General features: G+C 43.8%; 5 protein-coding genes and 1 long non-coding RNA gene across 7 annotated transcripts; 5 read left to right on the top strand and 1 right to left on the bottom strand.

Moving 5' to 3' along the window:
* Positions 1–465: 465 nt before the first annotated feature.
* On the top strand, positions 466–1,327 carry Cp18 (Chorion protein 18). Its single transcript, XM_017079008.4, has 2 exons — positions 466–625; positions 742–1,327. Exons 1-2 carry the CDS (start codon positions 611–613, stop codon positions 1,237–1,239), a joined length of 513 nt encoding a protein of 170 aa, XP_016934497.2. The 5' UTR covers positions 466–610; the 3' UTR covers positions 1,240–1,327.
* A 770-nt stretch (positions 1,328–2,097) lies between these two features.
* Cp15 (Chorion protein 15) lies at positions 2,098–2,761 on the top strand. Its single transcript, XM_017078104.4, has 2 exons — positions 2,098–2,239; positions 2,312–2,761. Exons 1-2 carry the CDS (start codon positions 2,228–2,230, stop codon positions 2,630–2,632), a joined length of 333 nt encoding a protein of 110 aa, XP_016933593.2. The 5' UTR covers positions 2,098–2,227; the 3' UTR covers positions 2,633–2,761.
* A 658-nt stretch (positions 2,762–3,419) lies between these two features.
* On the top strand, positions 3,420–4,280 carry Cp19 (Chorion protein 19). The gene is made up of 2 exons (XM_017078075.4): positions 3,420–3,578; positions 3,670–4,280. The coding sequence occupies exons 1-2, from the start codon at positions 3,564–3,566 to the stop codon at positions 4,186–4,188; spliced, it is 534 nt and encodes a 177-aa protein (XP_016933564.2). The 5' UTR covers positions 3,420–3,563; the 3' UTR covers positions 4,189–4,280.
* A 1,472-nt stretch (positions 4,281–5,752) lies between these two features.
* Positions 5,753–6,473, top strand: Cp16 (Chorion protein 16). Its single transcript, XM_017078091.4, has 2 exons — positions 5,753–6,146; positions 6,317–6,473. Exons 1-2 carry the CDS (start codon positions 5,810–5,812, stop codon positions 6,400–6,402), a joined length of 423 nt encoding a protein of 140 aa, XP_016933580.2. The 5' UTR covers positions 5,753–5,809; the 3' UTR covers positions 6,403–6,473.
* A 390-nt stretch (positions 6,474–6,863) lies between these two features.
* Prm (Paramyosin) lies at positions 6,864–20,032 on the bottom strand. Of its 2 annotated transcripts, XM_017078841.4 has the most exons (9): positions 19,758–20,032; positions 19,085–19,141; positions 17,103–17,189; positions 16,872–17,038; positions 14,300–15,171; positions 13,836–13,963; positions 13,654–13,766; positions 8,617–9,232; positions 6,864–8,018 (listed from the first exon to the last, which is right to left on the bottom strand). In XM_017078841.4, exons 1-9 carry the CDS (start codon positions 19,878–19,880, stop codon positions 7,542–7,544), a joined length of 2,640 nt encoding a protein of 879 aa, XP_016934330.2. In that variant the 5' UTR covers positions 19,881–20,032; the 3' UTR covers positions 6,864–7,541. The 2 variants fall into 2 exon arrangements, with proteins under 2 accessions (XP_016934330.2, XP_016934331.1); XM_017078842.4 differs by lacking the exons at positions 13,654–13,766; positions 13,836–13,963; positions 14,300–15,171; ... (2 more) ...; positions 19,085–19,141; positions 19,758–20,032 and adding an exon at positions 11,422–12,251.
* Positions 12,457–20,028, top strand: LOC139352906 (uncharacterized). The gene is made up of 2 exons (XR_011603951.1): positions 12,457–12,551; positions 19,548–20,028. It is a non-coding gene; the product is annotated as an uncharacterized lncRNA (long non-coding RNA).
* Positions 20,033–20,044: the final 12 nt, after the last annotated feature.

Genomic DNA, 20,044 nt, shown 5'->3' with positions numbered 1-20,044 from the left:
ATTTGTGTAGCGTAGCGCCACTTGAATATTATTAAAAGCTTAGCGCGGCAATTTGAAAAGTCGAACGGTTAAGTGTTTATAATTTTATTGTAATTTTATCTCAATTTTTTTTGCTTTTGTATATAAATTCTACCAACGCAGCAGAAAGTACAGGCCATTGCCTTGGGTTCAGTGTGTCACTGAAAATCGGTGTCAAGCTCTTGGCACCGTGGGGCAAATTGGCTCGAATGGTGGTCGAAACTATGTGGATATGGAGCACGAAGAGTCATGCTCTGGGAATCTTACGTAATGGGGTCTCGTCTCCGGTAGACGATGGCGTAAGCACAGACGCCTGCTATCTGGACCGGGGGCCGAATTGAGAGCCAGCTTTTTGGCCAGAGTGGATTTGTGCCTAGCTGCACGTCTCCGGCGGCGTCTCCAGATTGCCGGACAAAGAGCCGAGACCTGGAGCTGCGTCTCCGGGAACGGGAACCCCGAGAGCCAAAACTTGCATCATATTCGTCACGTAAGCGTTTGCCGTCTGCCTGGATCTGGTATAAAAACAAAACAGTTCGCCAGAATAAGACATTAGTTACCTTCGCACCGATCAACTAACCAACTCAGCCTCAGAATGATGAAGTTCATGGTGAGTTATTATTTCTAATAATGTTTCTATCAAATGAGTAGAACATTCCGTTTTATCCTGGAGATATAATATCATTAAACTTTAAAACTAATTAATATTTTTCTTTGATCCCTTAGTGCATCTGCCTCTGCGCCATCGCCGCTGTGTCGGCCAACTCCTATGGACGTCCCCGTGGTGGATACGGTGGCGCCCCAGTGGGTGGCTATGCCTACCAGGTGCAGCCCGCTCTGACCGTTAAGGCCATCGTTCCCTCGTACGGCGGTGGATATGGCGCACCCCAGGGAGGATATGGAGGTGCCTACGAGGCGGCTCCCCTGGCCCCGGCCTATAGCGGTGCTGATGTTGGACCTTCGTACTCCGGCTCCGGCTACGGTGGTGCCCCGCCAGTCGATGCCCAAGCCATTGCCCTGGCCAAGCTCGCCCTGGCCGCGCCCAGTGCCGGAGGTCCTCTGCTCTGGAAGGAGGCTCCCCGCCACGTCCAGCCCGTGTACCCACCCGTCAGCCACGCACCCCAGGAGTACGGACGCAGCGAGAAGGTCAGGGGCGGTTCCGCAGCGGCTGCTGCCAGTTCCGTGGCTGCCGGCCAGAAGGCTTACAAGAGGCCCAGCTACTAAGTCGCAAAACCATGAACAGTGAATCAGAAACCTACCTATCCATAAGGAACTAGGCCATAATAATAAACGGCAAACATCGAGACTTAAATTTTTTAGTGTATTTTTACTCTTAATGGGGCTTGAACTTGTGGTCAAGAGCTTGGCTCTGCAAATCTTAGTTGAATCGGCACTGACTTAAGTTTTATGCAATGCCATATGATACTTTGAGCCAGCAAAAATTTATTGGTCTGCGAATTAAATGAAAAAGTCGGCATCAGACTTGATGAAAGTTTTGCTTTAAGATTGAAGTGGAAAAACTACTTTAATAGAACCCATATAACGCTTATAATATAGTGAATACATTTTTAATTAAGGTACGTACACTTTTGTGTTTGCCTTAAGATTTGACGAATATTAAAATAATAACAACTAATAATGGTTAAACTCGTACGCTTATTGTAATGGTTATATTCAAAATTAGTTGGTTAGGTCTTAATTTGTTTTTATAATAGTTTATAATAGGCCTGTTAAAATATTTTTAAGGGAAACCCGGTTTAAACCAGTTCTAGAAGAATTCGAGTCACAATTTTCCGGGCACATCCGCCCCGTAAGCCATTACCCCCAAGAACGTGAAAAACAGAAGTTTCATTACAACAAATTTTGGAGAATATTTAAAATGGACGCGTTCGTGGGTCCCAATTGAGAGAGTCGCGTTTTTGTGGAACTATCAAGACCCAAACTCAACTCAAGTCCGGTTAAATGGCACATCGCGTAACCAAGCGATGTTATAATGGCCAGACAACGAGTATATGGAAGTACATAAATCAAATGTGAGTATATTCCAAGCCGGGGTAGTTATGAAATATGGCTTCTGGACTGAAACAGAGCAATTTGTGTATATAGGTCACGTAAATATCCAGGCTAATTTTTGTGTATAAAAGCGGGGCTTTCTGGTCAGTAAATCATAGTTTGATTGATTACCCCAAACCAACAAAACTAAGCACTCACCATGAAGTACCTGGTAAGTTGTGGGAACCCATCCAAAGGAAGTGGCAGCCAGCTAATCCTTGGGATTTCTCCATTCTTCCCCTAGATCGTCTTTGTTACCTTCGCCCTGTTCGCCTACATCAACGCTAGCCCAGTGTACGGCAACCGAGGAGGATATGGTGGTGCCTATGGTGGAATTCCGCGAGTCGTCTACGAGGAGGTTCCCTCTTACGCTCCCCGTGGATACGGCAGCTATCCTCGCAGCCTGGTATCGGAGGGTAATGGTGGCAGTGCCGCCGCTGCCGCCGCCGCCGCCGCCGCTGCTGTGAATCCCGGAAGCTACCGCCAGTACGCCGTTCCCTCCTACGAGATCGACGGTGGACGCGGCATCGAGTTGGGACGTGGCTACGGACGCGTAGGATACTAATTCCCGCTTCCCCGGCACCGAATCGAACTATCGACCCCTTGCTGAAAGTCTCGAGTGGCTGTCCCAGCGAAACTCTGAGAATCGACCAATAAAAACAACCTGAACGCAATGGAAAATATCGAACCAAAATCCATGCTGTCTTTTTTATTGTGACATACTTTTTAGCGCAGTGGGGCTAAAGACTGTGTTGGGGTAATATTATACCAGACACCTGAGCTGAGCTTTGAAGTCGGGTTGAAACAATAATATTAAAATGGATAACTCTCTTAGGCAATTCAACTATTGAAAACAAGTTGTGACTTGAGCCCAAGTAATGGATATGTTTTGTAATGTTCTATAATTGTAATTGGAAATATTACTTTTAATATCGTCAAAGTAATAATACAATATTTAAGGAAAAATTAAGATACACTTTAAATTAAATTTTTTAGTAAAAGACCTTTTAAAGGTATAATATCTTTAAAGGTACGCTTCGTTTGTGAGAATATTATTTCATGCATAAGTTAAGATCAATTATAAAAAGCAATACTTTTTGAAAGGCACGTTGGATCAACCCGCTATCCCCCTAAACCGTCTGCGTTTACTCACGCACCCATAATCCAGCATTATTTTCGGTTCCCGTTGGACCATCAGCATCTGCCACCCCCAACGAAGGTCGACCGCCGAATGTCGGTGATACGAACAACCTGCTCAAGCCCAAGCGAGTTGAGCGTGGAGCCCCGATATCTGGCTAGGAAAAGCTAGAAATCCACAGAAAGTTCCCCAACAAGCTGGCCGAGAAGAGACGGCGAAGCCAGCTCTTGAGCCGTGATAAATTTCTGGGCGAGATCACGTTTCGAGTGCAACAATATTTTTGCTTATATAAAGAAGTGTGCTTGGCCATTTAATATGTTAATTCTGCCAACTGTGCCAAAACCCATACATCATAGCCATGAACAAGTTTGCTGTAAGTATTGATGGTGTCCCTGAAGAGTGTTTCCATTTCCACATCCATTTTCCGAACCAAGGCTAATTGCGGAATATTCCTTATTTTTTAGACTTTCGCAGTCATCTTCTGCGCCTGCATCGTGGGCAGCTGTTATGCCAGCTACGGTGGCCAGCAGAGCTACGTACCCCGAAGCTCCTATGGTCAGGATAGCCCCGCTGTGTCGGTTGCCAGTTCGTCGGCTGCTGCCGGTAGCCAGGGTCAGCAGAGGGGTTATGAGCGCCCCGTGGAGATTATTGCCGGACCCCGTGCCAGCTATGCCCCCGAGATCCTGCGTCCCGTCCAGATAAGCGGAGGATATGGTGGAGAGCGTCGTGCATACGGCAATGGTGGAAACTACCGTCGCGCTGGCTATGGACCCCGCTGGACCGTCCAGCCCGCCGGAGCCACACTCCTCTATCCCGGCCAGAACAACTACAAGGCCTACGTTTCGCCCCCGGAGTACAGCAAGGTGATCCTGCCCATCCGCCCTGCCGCTCCCGTGGCCAAGCTCTTCATCCCCGAGAACCAGTATGGCAACCAGTACGGCAGCCAGTACGCTGCTCCTGCACCCCGCAGCAGCGGCTACTAGGCGCATACTTGATCTTGAGCCTGCCAACCGGGCGGATACTTGATCTCCGCCTGATCAGTGTACATAATAAACCAGAGGAAAGAAAATCATAATATTTTTGACTTGTTTTTTGGGGCGAATTAGTTCTTATATCTAAAGAAAACAAATTTTCGGCAGCTGCAGCAGCTGTTCAGAGCGGTTGGTGGAAAAAATTCATTTGATTGCAGCTCCCATCGGGAATGTGTTTGAGTGGCTTGGCGGAAACGTGCTCCGGATTTGCTTGCCCCGGATTTGCACTCGCAAATCACTCACCCCAATGGCAGAACCATAAACATTCAATTACCTATTGTGCCAGTCAGTCAATAATCTTGTGGCTGGAAAGCGCCACAGTTGAGTTCGCCGATTCGATTTTCTTGCTGGTAAGCAAACACATCTGCTGAGTTGTTTGCGGCCGAACTCTTGGCCAAGAGCTTCAATGCTGCTGGCCATCGCTTGACATTCGAGTCGAGCGGTGAATCACGGCAAGAATTCTTGGCCCGAGTGCGGCACAGTTCTTGGGAAAAGTTTGCATTAAAATTGGATCACTGGGTAGCGGCGTTTTAAAGAAGAATATTTCGATGGAAATTGCTTATCAAGAAAAAAAGAAATTTCAAAGCAAGTTTAACCTATTTTACAAATTAATTGTATTCTTATTAGAAATCACAGAAATTTAATAATTAAATTATAATTAACTTTCTAATTTTATGGTTAGTTTGTTTTACTTATCTGGTAAAAATATAATGTTGTAATATTTAGTTAGACTAAAAGACTTATAACAATCTACTTGTTACTATTAAAGAACTTTATTTAATTAAATATATATATATTCAAATGGAAAAATGATCTTACCTCAAATTGCAAACGTTACCAAATATTGTTTCCAACTATAGTTCTGAGTAAATATCAATATACATTTTACGCTAAATAAGAAATGATATATGGGTAGGTGTTTTATATTTAATTAAGTACATGGAAATTCTGGTTGTTAGGATGTGCCCGTATCCTGAACAATATAAGCCTTTATAATCCCTTCAAAGAACTGAGATCTTGATTCATAGCCCACTAAGAACCATCTTTAACCCAGGTAACGAATGAATTTCGTACAGCCCAGCGACTTGGCCCTTTCAGGTTCCGGTTCATGTTCATTGATCACTGGCTTAACCCCATTCGGCCCGATTTCCGATGCGTGCATGGGCCGGATCGCAATGGAGTACGGCCAAAGCCCCGATACCGCACACACCAGAAGCGAACGGAGCGTGCCGAGCAGGGGGAAGTTGCTATCAATGGAGCAGCTTCTCGGGGTTCCCGGGGCTCTTGGGGTCTCTTGCACCACCGCAATTTGGCGCGCAATTTCAATGAGCATAGAAATTGGAGACGATCCCGGGGCCTTATCGCCCTGGGAGAGAGACGGAGGGGTTGGGAGATGCTGGCGCTGGTGGCCCCCCGAAAGTGACTGGTCATCGAGCTGGTTTGGTCACGTCTGGTGAGCTCACAAATCGCGGAGCAGCTCAAATGGTGTTGCTATAAAAGCAATTTGGACACACGCTCTGGTTAATTAGTTTTCGAAACGGTCCGTTCCTCGCACCACTGCCAAATACCCAAAATGTCCGCCACTCTGCGCCTTCTCTGCCTGATGGCCTGCTGCGTTGCTTTGACCGTTGCCAATCGGCCACAATACGGTGGATCCGGATACGGATCTCCCAGCTACGTAGATGTGGTCAAGGCAGCCGAGACCGCCGAGGCCCAGGCCTCCGCCCTGACCAACGCCGCCGGAGCAGCTGCATCTGCTGCCAAGCTGAACGGTGCCGACTGGAATGCCCTCAACCAATATGGATGGGAGCAGGGCAGGCCGCTTCTGGTTAAGCCCGTCGGACAGCCTCTGGAGAACCTCTACGCCGCCGCCCTGCCACCGCGCTCTTTCGTGGCCGAGATCGATCCAGGTGGGTTAATACCTGATCACTTATGGGGGTTTTAAATGGATTACATTGGTTTCCTAACATCAAAATGAAAAATCCATAAAATAACCCTATTAAATTAGTTAGATCATAAAATTACATCATAATACCTTAGATAACCCATACTTACTGTTCCCTATATCTCTACGTTTCAGTCTTCAAGAAGAGCCACTACGGCGGAGCTTACGGCGAAAAGGCGCTTCTGAACACGGAATCCAAATTGGGTGTGGTTGCCATCTAAGGGCTTGGATTGTATAGCTCCAAAACTTTTGGACCAAAAGTCTTAATAAATAGTGATAGCTTAAAGCGAAATACACGGTTGAAAATTCATTTTATTGGTTGGGAAACCAGTGTTTGGGCTGAAGAGGAAAGTATAATAATTCTGAATATAAATCATGGAGTTTATGACACGAGCTTGATATTAAATGATCGTTTTTGATGCGAAAACCTGATAGTATAAATGAAGAACAGTATTCTTATTTCAAAGAAAAATACTCATTTACCAACTTATAACAGCTTAGTGAACTTAATCATTTCCGACATCTCTTTTAATCCCATCTGGAAATCTAATTTCTCATTTAATCCCTGTTACGCAGCTCACTCCCCATTAGTAAAATTGATCTTCACTTATAATTTCTTATTTGTTATTATTATGAATAGAATTTCATTTTTATTGCAAGATACAAAGTAAAAAATGTGAAATTTGCTCAGTTTTGTTGATGTTGATTTAATGTAAAATTCAAATTCGTTACGAGCACACAGAAATTTACCTACTAAACATAAAGTGAACTAAAAACAAATAGTAGAAGCGGTTGTAACTCGGTTAACTCGATGCTGCGGTGGCGTGCTTAGTGGGATCTTGGTGACGATTATCATTTCCATTTCGTGTTTTGGTATTATATTAATTTTCAAATGGGCTCCATCAAACGTTATTGTTCAGCCAACTCTCTTGTTCTCTCTCTTCTCTACGCATAAGTATATCGTATGTGGTATATATCTCTATCGCTAGCAAAACTCTGCCAAGTTTTCGTTGATTTGTTTTTATTTTGTTTTTAGGTATTTCAGGTTCATTATTTTAATTAAATTACATGAACTTCAAAATAGTATTATTATTATAAAGATAGGATGTGTAGTGTTATGTATTTATAGTGTGTAGCCTATACGAGCCCCCGCCGAAGTCCACTGGGTTCTTGATCGCTGCCACGGCGTTGGGGATTGACAAAAAAATTTAAATTATAAAAACTTTCTCACGCAATTCTCGTTCTGTTCCTGCACTCTGAACTCTCCACCTGATGATCTTCTTCGGTTCGGTTCCGTTCGGTTTGGTTTGGTTCGCGTTTGATAATGAAATGATATCGGTGCGGAGCGTTGCGTGGCGCTCTATTCGGTGATCGTCCTTGTGGTCTCCTGGATGTACACCTGGGATCCGGGCACCGTCGAGGTGGTCACGAACGTGCGGTGCTTGGCGCGGATGATGTTCAGGCTGGACTCGGCGGTATCGGCACGGTCCTCGGCAGCCTCCAGCTCGCGCTGGAAGCGGCGCACACGGGTGGTGGTCTGCTGGGAAACACCCTCCTGCTCGGACAGCTGGCGGCGGTAGATGTTAATCTTGGCAGTGGACTTGTCCAGCGCATCCTGCAGCAGGATGATGTTCTTCTGGTCCTCCTCGCACTGGACGATGACCTCCTTGACGGTGCGCTCCTTCTTGCGCAGGATCTTGATGGTCTCGGCGTGGCGGCGCTTCTCCTCCTCCAGCTCCAACTCCAGATCGCGGATGCGGGCCTCCAGCTTGCTGATGATGCGCTTGCTGCCGGCAACGGCGTTCAGCTCGACCTCCTCCAAGCGGATGGACAAGTTCTGGAGGAGGGATTAGGGATAAGGTTATGTAGATTCAATGTATTATAATCATAAATATTAATCAGTAATGGTTTAAAAAAAAAGTATTACACAAAATAATATATTACAGACACTGTAACTTAGAGGAACGATACCATTGTCTATTATTATCATTATAATTTTTCCTAAGAAATTTAAGCCACAAAATAATATATTGGGGATAGTACCATTGAATAATACATTGTCTTAAATTTGATCTTTAATATAAGAGAAATCTGAACCCCCTCAAATCAAGATTGTTAAAGGTTTCTGTTTTACACCTGATAATAAAGATGATACCATGATCTCTACCCCTTGTTATATCAAAAATTAACGAATGTCTCTAACTTTGAGTAACGTTATTATCTTAACATTGATCTTGATGATAGTCATTATAGTCTCCCAATGGATTTTTCGGATGATTTGTTAATAATATATTATGGTCTAATGATAACTTATTTTCTTAAAATCTGATCCCATCTCTGACTGTGTAGACTGATAATAATTTTAACTGATAACTAAAATACTGATAATAATGATAGTCCCTTAATCTTTTTTTCTTCTAAAACCAAAAACCCACCTTGACTTCGACTTCCAAGGACTTCTTGATGGTCTCCAGCTTAACGATGCGCTCCTGCTCCTCATGCACCTGCTCGACGACGTGCTTGAGCTCCACCGACACCTTCTGGTAGCGCTCGTCGCTGATGCGCAGCTCCTTGGACACCTCCTCGTAGTCGGAGGCCACCACAGAGAGCTCCTGCTCCAGCTTGGACTTGATGGAGACGAGGTTGACGTTGACGGTGGTCAGCTCGTTGATGCGGGAGGCGGCCTCCTCGTACTGGAGCTCCACGGTGCGCTTGGCACGGTTGGCGCTGTCCAGGTGGGAGCGGACCTCCTCCAGCTCTCCATTCAGACCGGCCAGACGACGCTGGGCGACGGCGTACTGGTCCAAAGTGGCCTGCAGCTGGCGCTGGACATCCTCGTAGTGGGCCTGCAGTTCGGTCAGCTGCAGAGACTGCTTCTTGATCACCTTCTGCAGATCGATGTTGGTCTTGTTGGCCACATCCAGGGACATCTCCAGCTCGGTGATCTGGATCTGCAGCTTCTTCTTGATGCGGGTCACCTCGGTCTTCAGCCGGGTCTCCGCCTCGATGACGCGGGCATTGAGCTGCTCGATCTCGATCGAGGTCTGCTTGCTAAAGGTTCATAGATTGACATTAGAATTCGGGTTAGAATTATCCCAATAGAGCGGTTATTGATATCAAGAAGTAGCCCCTTTAGAAAAGCACCAGTTTACCTCTCAATGACCCTCCGATGTTTCGCTTTGCTGGCTCTATTTTTGGCCCCAATGGCTGACCCACAATTTGCGCATTTTTCGCACCACTCAGCACCACTCAACCACTCAACTCAGGTGCTCTGGCATTGTCAAAAATGTTTCATTGTTTCGCTGGCCGCTGCATTCGCGAATTTCTGTGTATTTTTACGCATGATAAAGACATCGAACTTGTCACAAATAGCTTGGGTTTACATGCCAAACTATTTCGCGAAAAGAGTTCCTTTTCCCCTCCCTTAAATTTTATTTTGTTTTTGGGGTAAGTGCATCATGCGTCTATTCTTGGGCGTAGGTGCTTTTGATGCCAACTAAATTTGAGAAGTGTTTGTATTTCTGATACCCTACCTGATTCACTTTCTAATTTCATTCTAAGAACAGGTAACATTTTTTTTTAATTACTGACTATGTAGTTATATTTTGGTTCGGTAATTATAGCAGCAGTATAACTCAGTACAGCATATTTACTGCATTGTACTGAATTTTTTAAGTAACCCTATCATAATAAATTTATAAATCTTATAATGTATATTTTACCTTTTGAGAAATTACATTATATATTTTTTAAATGACTATCGGAACTTTTCTGCCCAGTAATATCATAAAAAAATGCTAACGAGATTGACATTTTTAGCCAAAATATTCTAAATCCGATGATCTTTTAGTTAAGTTGAATACTATGTTTTCTTAGAAAAGCCCATGTGTTGGTTACTTAATCTGAAAATCGTGTGTGTGCTCATCGCTGTCGCTTTGCCAAGGTATTTGGTATGTCTTAGCTAGAAAACTTAAGTATTCCCATTTAGATTTTAATTTTTCCCTGCCATTGTTTTCAATGTTTACGCAAAAATATTCGCTGGGTCTTATGTTGTTTTTTTTCGCCGCCTTTTCTTCTGATTGTTTTTGCTGTCATGCGCATCAGTTTTCTTCGGATGAAAATAAAATGAATTTCGAACTTGAAGGACAAACCCACAACAATAGTTGGTCTGACCATCTACGCGCAAATCGGATTGACAGCCTCAAAATTCCTGAGGTGGGGGTGCGAAATATGATAGGTTGCGTTAAAAGTCGCTATTTCAAGGGAAAGTGAAGAATAAATTAGGTGTTGGACTACCTGGACTTTAAGCTATACTATTAAAGGAAATATAACAAAATCTATTGTTAAGTACTATCACTTTCACTAAGATGGAGCAAAAAGTAACTCTGTCTCAGACTTCTGGGATTAATAAAGCTCAGAATTCCTAATTTTTCTATACCTTACAAAAAGATCTAAAATTTTTCTTCAGAAACCTCCTACAAAGTTTATAATTAATTGCCGAATTGCTGGCGATTTTCTGCAATTAGCCGTGGTCAAATATGCCGCGCATAATTCCGCATAAATAATTTACAGAAGACTGCCCAACAGACACAATAAAAGAAGCGGCCAACATAGTGAAACAAAACAAGACCGCAGTTCGCGAAAACTCTTGAAACAAAAATACATTTTGTGCCAGACGAGGAAAGACAAATAGACAAATTGAAATGGCAAATTGCTGGGTCGGGGGAGGAGACTCTAGGATGCGCAGACAAAAAATTGAGCTGCAATTCAAAAATGTTCGCATTTATTCAAATTGCCCGGATGGGAACGGAACTACACAGAGAAACAGAACGATCCACTTGATATGATCTGAATATGGATCTTTAATATTATCGAGATGAAAATATTGATGCACTTTGTATCTTTAAATAAAAAACTCTTTGGTGAAATAAAATATTACCAAAAATATGAAATTTCAAAAATCATATATTTGATTTTCAAAAGGATTTCCTATCTCGTTTGGTACTTTTTAAAACCAAGTGATAAACACATTAGGTCGTCATAAAATATTAAAAAGTTCCTCTGTTTGAAATCTAATATATCGAATGAAGATGAAAGCGAAGGGGGAATTGGGACAGGCATTGGGATAGGGTTAGGGACCTCCGACCTAGTGCTGCCAATACACGTAGGTATAGTCCTTGAGCTTGGGATGGGTGCGCATGACCTTGCGACAGATCCAGCACTTATCCTCTATACCGCACCTGCTATCCGCGTAGAACTCGACCGTCCGCTGATTAAGGGTCGACAGCTGGCGCTTCACATTGTGGAGCGATGAGGAGACACGGTGGTCCAGTTTGTCCACCAGCCGGTCGTCCATTAGCTCGATGTGGAGCGCATGGGCGCGCAATTGCCCATCGAGGGGGGAGGAGGATCGCGAACGGGCCCGCGAAACGGCCCGACTCGAACGGACAAGGGTTTGGGAGATATAGTCCTCCTCCTCCTTCTTGGCCGTCTTGATGTTCCTCTCGGATTCGGAGAGCAGCGCCTGGGCAATGGCACTGGCGGACTTGCCGCGAATCGAGCGCTTAAAATCGTCCGACATTTGATCGACCTCGTTATCCAATTCAATCTTACGGATGCGCTGCAATATCTTTAGGGTGTCGCGTTTGATCAGATCCTCGAGCTCCTCCTGACGGCGGCGGCGGCGCTGGCGCGATCTTTCGACAACTGTGTCCGGTTCAAGGTGCTTGGCCACTCGCGTTGCGTCGACCAACTTTTGTACACTGAACGGCGAGCGTTTCTGGGCCCGAAAGCTAAGCAATATCTCGTCGGCCCGAGCGGCGCAGGTGCGCGACAAACGGACGATCTCGTCGGCGTTATATTGTCGCACCGCATTCGAGGGGCGGTACTGCTTGAGGCCCCTTTCGCTGACCCACGGCAGGTGGGGTTTCTTCACCTCCAGACCCTTGGCCTTGGCATCCAGATAGTCCAGCATGGGCTGGTAGAAGTTCATGGTGTACCCATAGTTATCCTCATAGGTGGTGGTCGCCGGACGAAAGCGGGAGGGTCTTTGTTTTAGGGCTAAAGCCATGATTCTTCGGGACTAGGAAGGGTATTTTTCAGGGGTGGGGGGAGGTGTATGGTCTTCTAATGGGTATGTGGTGACTTTTCTTAAGAGTACTCTAATTAAAGCTACAACTGTGGCCGCCTCTGTGTCGCCTTGTCGCCTCGGTAGCCTATGTAGCCTCTGTAGCTTCGGGTCTCTTGGGTTCTCCTCGGTTGGCAGCAGTAGCAGTTGCTGCTGCTTTGCAAATAATTCTTTTTTTTCAAATTTGTCGAAAATCTATAAAAAGATTGCATTTCGTTCGTTCAGCTGTTGGCATCGGGCAAGGTATGAGCATAATGACGACAATAACATCATCATTATCATCATCATTTGTTGGCAGTCAATGTGCGGCTATGATTGATTCATTTTGGCAAGGAGCTCAGAGACAATGTCATAATAGCCAGGCATTTTATGCAATAGTCGTGGAAGATACAAAAGATCTAGGGAAAGTTATCAACAAAAGAGCTCAAAAGATCTATGAAGGAAATTGGAGGTTTACTTTAATTTAAAATACAATCTTAGGATGGCTTGTGATTTATCTCATCAATTCTTATAAAATTTTTCAAAATATATTAAATTGAAATAACAATCGTACAAGATAATCCATAGTTCAATGATCACTGTAGAAATGCTTACTCACTTCTATCGAGTGCCAAAAACATTTCACAATATCACTGAATCACAGGAAAAGTCTTTAAAACTTGATTTTATTCGAGATTAGTTTAAAGACAACAGTAATTATAGCACTAATTTTAAGAAACCAAATATCATAAATCTTTGCCAGATCTTAGATCTTTTCAATCACTACCAAGCACTGACCACCAACTGGAATTATATATCTTATCATGCCGCAAACGTACCTCTTGCTCAAGAGCCACTCTTGAAGTCGAAAGTTTCCTCAATGAGATCTTTCGGTTTTCAATAACGAACCCACTTTGATTGTGTAATAGCAGCAACTGCGCAATTTTCTGCGGGAAATTCAATAGGGTTTTTATAAGAAATCCATATAATTTCGAAAACCATATGAAAGGAAACCCACTTCTCGAGCTGAGCCTGTGAACCTTCTGTGGGGACAGGATCTTTCGCCTGGCTTCTGAATAGAAAACTAATGCCGTTGCTTTGTGTGCGACTAAAGAACTCGAACTGATTGCTAATTGCTAAATGGGTCAGTTCACTATCAATTGTGTTGGCAGTGAAAAGCGATTGCGAATCAATCGAATGATTTCCCCTGAGGGCCTTGAGGGGTGTTTATTTCTTTTGGGGACTTCCGCTTTGGCAGGGGAAGCGACAACTTATCGATGGACCTTCGTCTGTTGTCGCTGTCAATTGAGAGGCAGGGGCGTGGGGCTACTTCCAAATGATAGGGGTTTACTGATCATTCACTTACCGAATGGCCTCAATCTCCTCATCCTTCTCAGCCAGACGACGCTCGGCGTCGTGGCGGTACTGGTTGAAGTCGGCGGCCAGGCGCTGACCACGCTGCTCCTCAGCCTTGCGGCCCTGGAAAAAATATAAAAAAATATATTTTAGTTTTGGGAAGAAATTGAAAGGATTTTCTTCGGAACTTACAGCCTCGGCTTCCTTGTAGGCAGCGGTAAGCTCATCACGCTCGTTCTCCAGACGACGCAGCTCCAATTCCAGCTCGTGCAGGCGGCGGTTCAGTTCGTTAATGGCACCCTTGGCCTCATGGAGATCATCTGGGGGTTTTGAGATTAATACAGATTTATAAGTATTGTAAAGATAATATTAACGTTTTTAGTATTTCAAGGACCAATTTTTCAATTTCATGGTAAGGTTCTAGTTTGCTATATTTTAAAGAATGTTAACCTGAAGTTAAATTGTTCGGAAAGACAAATCCACTTTGTCATTAGGGTGGTTTACACGATTCATTCGGATAAAACCTAACATGATATTGAGAAACTAATTTTTTACGAAGCAACAATTTAACCCAATTACAAAAGGATAACCTGGCATTGAGAAATCGGCCTTTAGTACATTTAGAGTGCCTCAACAAATAGGATCAGTTAACCCACCTCCCAGTTTCTTGTTCTCGCGGACCAGCTGGTTGTTGTTGTCCTTGACCTTGTCCAGTTCGTGGACGGTGCGGACGAGGTCGGCGTGCTTGTTCTTCAGGTCGCGCTGGCTGGTCTCGTACAGGATGATGGTCTCATCCAGACGGCTCTTCAGCTCCACATTGTGCTTCTCGAGGGTGTTGACCGACTTGGTCAGCTCCCGGCAGCTGTTGTTGGACTTCTCCAGATCGATGATGAGTACCTCAACCTCGCTGGCCAGGCGCGTCTTCATCTTCTCCAGATTGTTGACCTTGACGATGAGGGACTCGATGTGCTCCTCCAGCTCGGTGATGCGCACCTGGTACTTGCGACGGATCTCCTCGACCTCCTCGGCGCGGGCGGCCACCTCGGCGCTCCACTTGTTCTGCCAAGAGGCGGCATCGGCATTGGCCTTGACCAACTGACGTTCCAAGTCGATGCGGGCCTCGGACTCCTCCTCGAGTTGACTACGAATCGAGTCCAATTCGATCTCAACCTGATGCAGGGAGGATTCGAGCAGCGAGCGACGACGGTCCTCGTCCTCCAAGCGGCGACGGGCATCCTCCAGCTGGGAGATAACCTGGCTCTTGGAGAATGAGACCGTGTCGAGCTGGACCTTCAGATCTTGGACGTCCTTGGTCAGTTCAATGTTCTCCTGCGAGAGGCGGGATCGGTGGGAGCTGATGTCGATCACGGTGCGGTTGAGCTCCTCGATCTTCACGTTCAGCTCGGAGATCGAGACCTCCAGCTTGGAGATGTGCTTCTCGGACACGATCTTCTCCTTGTTGTAGGACTCGATCTGGGAGAGCAGCTCGTAGACTTCGGTCTGGAATTTAGCCTTGTCCTTCTCGGCTCTGCAAGCATTCGTTTAAAGAGAGGTGGAGAGGTTTCTCCAGTTTAGTTTTTGGGGGTCTTTGATCAAGTTCCCGATACTTAGGCATGGTTTTGTGAGATCGGCCGGGCTGTGAATCGCTAGCAAGCTTGGGTGGATCTGCGAGCTTTCGGCCACCGTTCGAAGGTCTATCGATCGATGGTCGAAAGCTCAGCAGGCCAAGGGTTAATATCATGTTTGGTCTGCCTGGAAGCAAGCTTGAGAATCGATTGGTAAAATAATAATAGTGCATAGGCTGATGCGCAAATAAAGGATATGTAATGAGAATCAATCTAATCATAGGAAGGTTTCGATAGAACCGATAGATAATATGTGTTAAATCGATATAATCGATAAATACGGTAACTTTTGCGTTTAAAGGAATACAACATTTAATTCATAAAAATAGGATTGAAAATGTTAGCGTTTATGATAAATATTATTGTAACATATGATCATGCTAAGAAAAAGAAAATCCTATCTGATCGACAAGTACTTTTGACCTGAGTTCCAGAATAGATCAGATAAATCCCATTACATATCGCTTTGATCATTGATCGAATTTTCCATGTGCAATCCGTGGCATTTGCCAACTTTTCCACCTGTCGGGGGCCAAAATCGGTGCAACCGACCTTTTCCACCCACCAGCTGAAAAGCCAGAAAACGTATCGGATTTCCATAATACTCGATGGGTCGGAGCGGGACAGCAACAAAAACAATCAACACATTTTGTATATGATTCAATCAAAGACATATTTGGGTTGGGGCGTTGGTGCGAGCGAGAGGCAGCGATGCAGGGAGTCGGTGGGAGCGGAACGGCAACACAGCAACAAAGAGCCTCTCTGCTCAAGAATGTGGATGAAAATTTCAAAATTTCTATAAATAAATTTCCGCTCAGAAAGAAAATATGGTATGGGTGGGCATAACATATGGAAGAAAGTTTCGCCAACGAGAGCTTTTCGGGCAAAGCTTTTTTCGAGAGAGCGGGATAGCTGCTTGATCTTCCGACCATCTTTGTCTTGAAACGGAAGTGCGCAAACTCGGGCGCACCTATCTTAAAGGTGGAAATGGAAATCTTATGGATTGCCTAGGATCCTAAGTTTGAACTTGATTTAAGAGATCGATGGCTTAGAAACATAGTGGGTTTTGAATACTACATAAATAATCCTACCTACGCGAGTAGATCTTCTAGGATAGCCTTGAATTGGCAGTGATTTCAACATTCCTGGGAATTTATTTTTGGAAATCGCTCGATTCGATTTGGAAATATGAGAGGCGGCCAGCAACCGAAAGTTTCTCGAATTTTGCCTATACGTATTGCTTTTCGGCCACAATTTGTGTCAATAGAACTTGCAAGCCATGCAGGTTTATGTTTTCTTTTAATTTTTTTTTTTATTTTTTCGGTCTGCCATTTCGCATGTCATGGCATTTTGATGAATTGTTTATGATCTGCTTCGATTTCTTTGGTTTTTGGGTCAGCGGGGCAGCGCAAGGTTAGCCGTTGTATTGTTGTGTTACTGCACGAAATCTTGAGACATTGAAATGTCCGCGGGCGCCAGCTGACGCCACTTGATCATCATCATTGGGGGTAAATATGACATGACAGCTCGGGATGGAGATGTTTATGTTTTGGATATGATTTCTGGGTCAATGGTTTGGGGGCGTGGATGTTGGTATGCCTACCTAGCCTTGTTTTTCGTTAGGATTTCAACCTGTTCCTGGAAATCCGTGATAATTTCGTTGTGCTTTTTCTTCAAAAGCAAAGTGGTCTCCTCCGACTCAAGATGAACATCCTCAAGCAGCTTGCGCAGCTTCAGCAGCTCAGCGTCGCGCTTGCGGTTGGCTTCAAACTGGGGATTGGTAGATAATATATATATGCATGGTTATATCTCTAAGATACCACATAGTACTCACTTGATGTTCAGCACCACCCTCGGCCTCCTCAAGACGCTCGGACATCTGGATGACCTGAACGCTGAGATCGGCTTTCTCGCGCTCAATCTGGAATTTTCATAGAAAAAATCCAACATTAGTTAAAAATTCGCTTAGGGACTTTTGTATGTTCTTAAACAAACTATAAATAACCTGCGCTAGCTATGCTTTGTGGCTACTCAAACAGCCCATAATAAAAATTATAAATCACATTAATCAGTCAAAAATAATTATGCACATGCAACACCTAAAATAACAATGGCATCTTGCCAAGAAATCTTCCACGCAGAGGTGTAGCCATAGTCCGATTGCATCCACGATATATGCGTATATATCTTTTGTGGGCGGCCGCACACGGCTTTCCTATATTGCATTTCCAAAAAGGCATTCGAACATTTTTTCGCTCGATCAGAAACATTTTTTGTTCGGTCTTTCGGAATCTAAACATTTGCGAATTCGCCTTTTGTCGACGACCTCGTTTTTGGGCAATTTTGGGAATTGCAATTAAATGGTATTTTATGATATCTATGTGCTAGATTTCTGGTATTTGACGATGTCAGAAGAAATCGAACTGAAATACCTTTGCGTGTTTTTTTCGAGGATATATTTGCTTGATAAATCTGTTTTAAATCTCCTCCCCAAAAATATTTTAAAACATTTATGTTTATCATAATACCTAGGCGAACATGTGTTTGTCTATTCATTTGGCATAACAAAAAGTTGCCTATTGCCACAAAGGCCACGTAAGTACGGCCGTAAATCCATTTGCGCCATATGTATCTTGTAGATACATGTTTTTTTGCCGCCTATATGCATATGTGGATATGTAGAAAATGTGCCAGGCGGTGTGTGAAGGCTTTTAATGTGCATGAAAATTATTTAATTTTCCCACAGACACACACAGCCACAGGTCCACAGATAAATGGGAAGATTTCCCCCAGTGAGCGAGCGAATTTTCCCTCGCCGAGAGTTTCCTCTCTGCCACTGATGATGATGGCTTTTCGGCTTGGCTACTTTATTTTCCTTTCTTCTCTGCTCATATTTTTTGGTTGTTTTCAAGTTAATCATTCGCTTCTCTGTATTGAATGTCGTGCGCTAATTTTAGCCATTTTGTTCCATATATCGAGTGTGAGTGTGTGTTGGGGGGCGTATCTGTGTGCGAGTGCGTGCTAATCCATAAGGCAAAAGTAATTAAATGGTATTTCCAACAAAATATAAAGAACATTCTTGGCCAGCCCATTCCATTCCGGCAAGAGCTCTCCGCATTTTCTAAATTTGTAACGCCCCAAGATCGCCAAGAGGATCGCGCTGAATGAAGTGCACTTTCGGCCTGCGAATTTCCCACTTTTCTTGGGCTTTTCACTCTGTCTTTGCGGCGGCCGCTGTCTTTGCAAAGTCAGGCGAAAAATCATTTATCAATGCTCCGCGAGAAGAAAAAAAAGTACGGCTAGCGAAAGCGATTGAAGTTCAATGCACATCATTATCATTTACTTTCACACTTTCGGAACTTTGCGAAGGGTAGTTTATTCTTAGACTTGCATTTGTTTGCTGCCTTTTCTATTGGTTCTATCGGTTCTGCTACTTCTGTCTATTTTGATTTTATTTTGGTTTTCCACATATTTTTGCTGTTTTTAGGGTGACATTTGCGAAGCCAGGAAAGTGAAAATTGTTTTCCCTGGCGCTTTGACGTCCATTGCGTCTCAAGGAATGCAGGTTGATCTTTTCTTACTTCCTCAGATATGTCATATCTGCTAAGCTAATTTCATCAGAAAAATAAAATTCTTAAATTTATTGCAAAACAAATCTTAATTATATAGATCTATTTATATTATATATAGGATCTGATTCACTTAAAGGGTTTCATTTTGGAAGAAAAAATCTAAGAAAAATCTAATCTAAATCAAATTCTAAGATGTAACAATATATAAAACTTTATATATAGGTAAATTTAATGGATTACTCACCCTTTGACGCAACTCACGTTCAACTTCAAGATCATCTTGGAGCAAACGGATCTTGTCCTGCAAGAAAATGGTGGATACATATTTATTTAGTGTACTCTTTTAGGGGCTCATTATTTCATATTATTTGATTGAGATTTTCATTAAAACACTATTAGCACAGCATTGATTTCTTCACAAATTTTTCTTCGATGTTTTCGTATATATGTGTATCGCTCGGAGGTGGCCATTACATAATTTTTAGCAATGCATATGTATATACAGACACGTATAGATACATATAGACATCTAGAATTTTGCTTCACCGAATTTCTATATTTCCACACACAAGAACGCGGCGAGAACTTAACACACCAATATATATCTACGGTATATATGTGCATTTGATATAGAGTGTAGATGAATTTTTCGGGTTTTTTAGTTTGTTTTTCTTATTTTTTCTTGATTATTTTTGATTCTTTTTCAGTCTCTACACAGACACCGAAATAAGAGAGAGAAATTCTCGTAGTTTTTTGAAGAAATTTGGCGCACACGCATTTCGTTCGTATATTCCCTGGTCGGAATTCCAACGGCTTGAGAGGTTAGAAATGGGCGGTACTACTAGAGTGGGACTTGAATCCAGCGATTCCCGACTCCTATACCGACTCCCTTCACCGATCCCGATCCGAATCCTTACCTCCAAGCGGGAGAGCGAGCTCAGGTCCTGGATGTATTCGATGTTCACATCGGCGCCACCGGGTCCGGTGGACGTGGCCCGGTAGGAGTATTTCGAGGAGCGGACAGCCTGCGATGACGACATGTTGCTAGGTCAGATTTTCGATTCTGGTACTGTAAATTAGTTTGCGATCGGTTCGCGTATCTAATATTATGATTTGTATTTCCTCTCAAGCGAAAATCTCTACAGCACCGCACGCAGTTTTGTAGTTGTCACCGAGTCACCGAGAAAATTCGTAATAAACGTCG

The sequence above is a fragment of the Drosophila suzukii genome, chromosome 3 (genome assembly GCF_043229965.1).
Source record: "Drosophila suzukii chromosome 3, CBGP_Dsuzu_IsoJpt1.0, whole genome shotgun sequence".
In the NCBI taxonomy this organism is placed as follows: Eukaryota; Metazoa; Arthropoda; class Insecta; order Diptera; family Drosophilidae; genus Drosophila; species Drosophila suzukii.
Note: the sequence above shows the minus strand (reverse complement) of the source record. Positions and strands in the feature narration are given on the sequence as shown.

Bases quoted from the DNA above. Each gene is read 5' to 3' on its own strand.
- Cp16 (XM_017078091.4), top strand. From the start codon at position 5,810: ATGTCCGCCACTCTGCGCCTTCTCTGCCTGATGGCCTGCTGCGTTGCT. The intron at 6,147-6,316 runs GTGGGTTAATAC...TCTACGTTTCAG, and splicing joins CGTGGCCGAGATCGATCCAG to TCTTCAAGAAGAGCCACTAC.
- Prm (XM_017078841.4), bottom strand. From the start codon at position 19,880: ATGTCGTCATCGCAGGCTGTCCGCTCCTCGAAATACTCCTACCGGGCC. The intron at 19,142-19,757 runs GTAAGGATTCGG...ATTTTCTTGCAG, and splicing joins GCTCGCTCTCCCGCTTGGAG to GACAAGATCCGTTTGCTCCA. The intron at 15,172-16,871 runs GTAGGCATACCA...GAATGCTTGCAG, and splicing joins CTAACGAAAAACAAGGCTAG to AGCCGAGAAGGACAAGGCTA.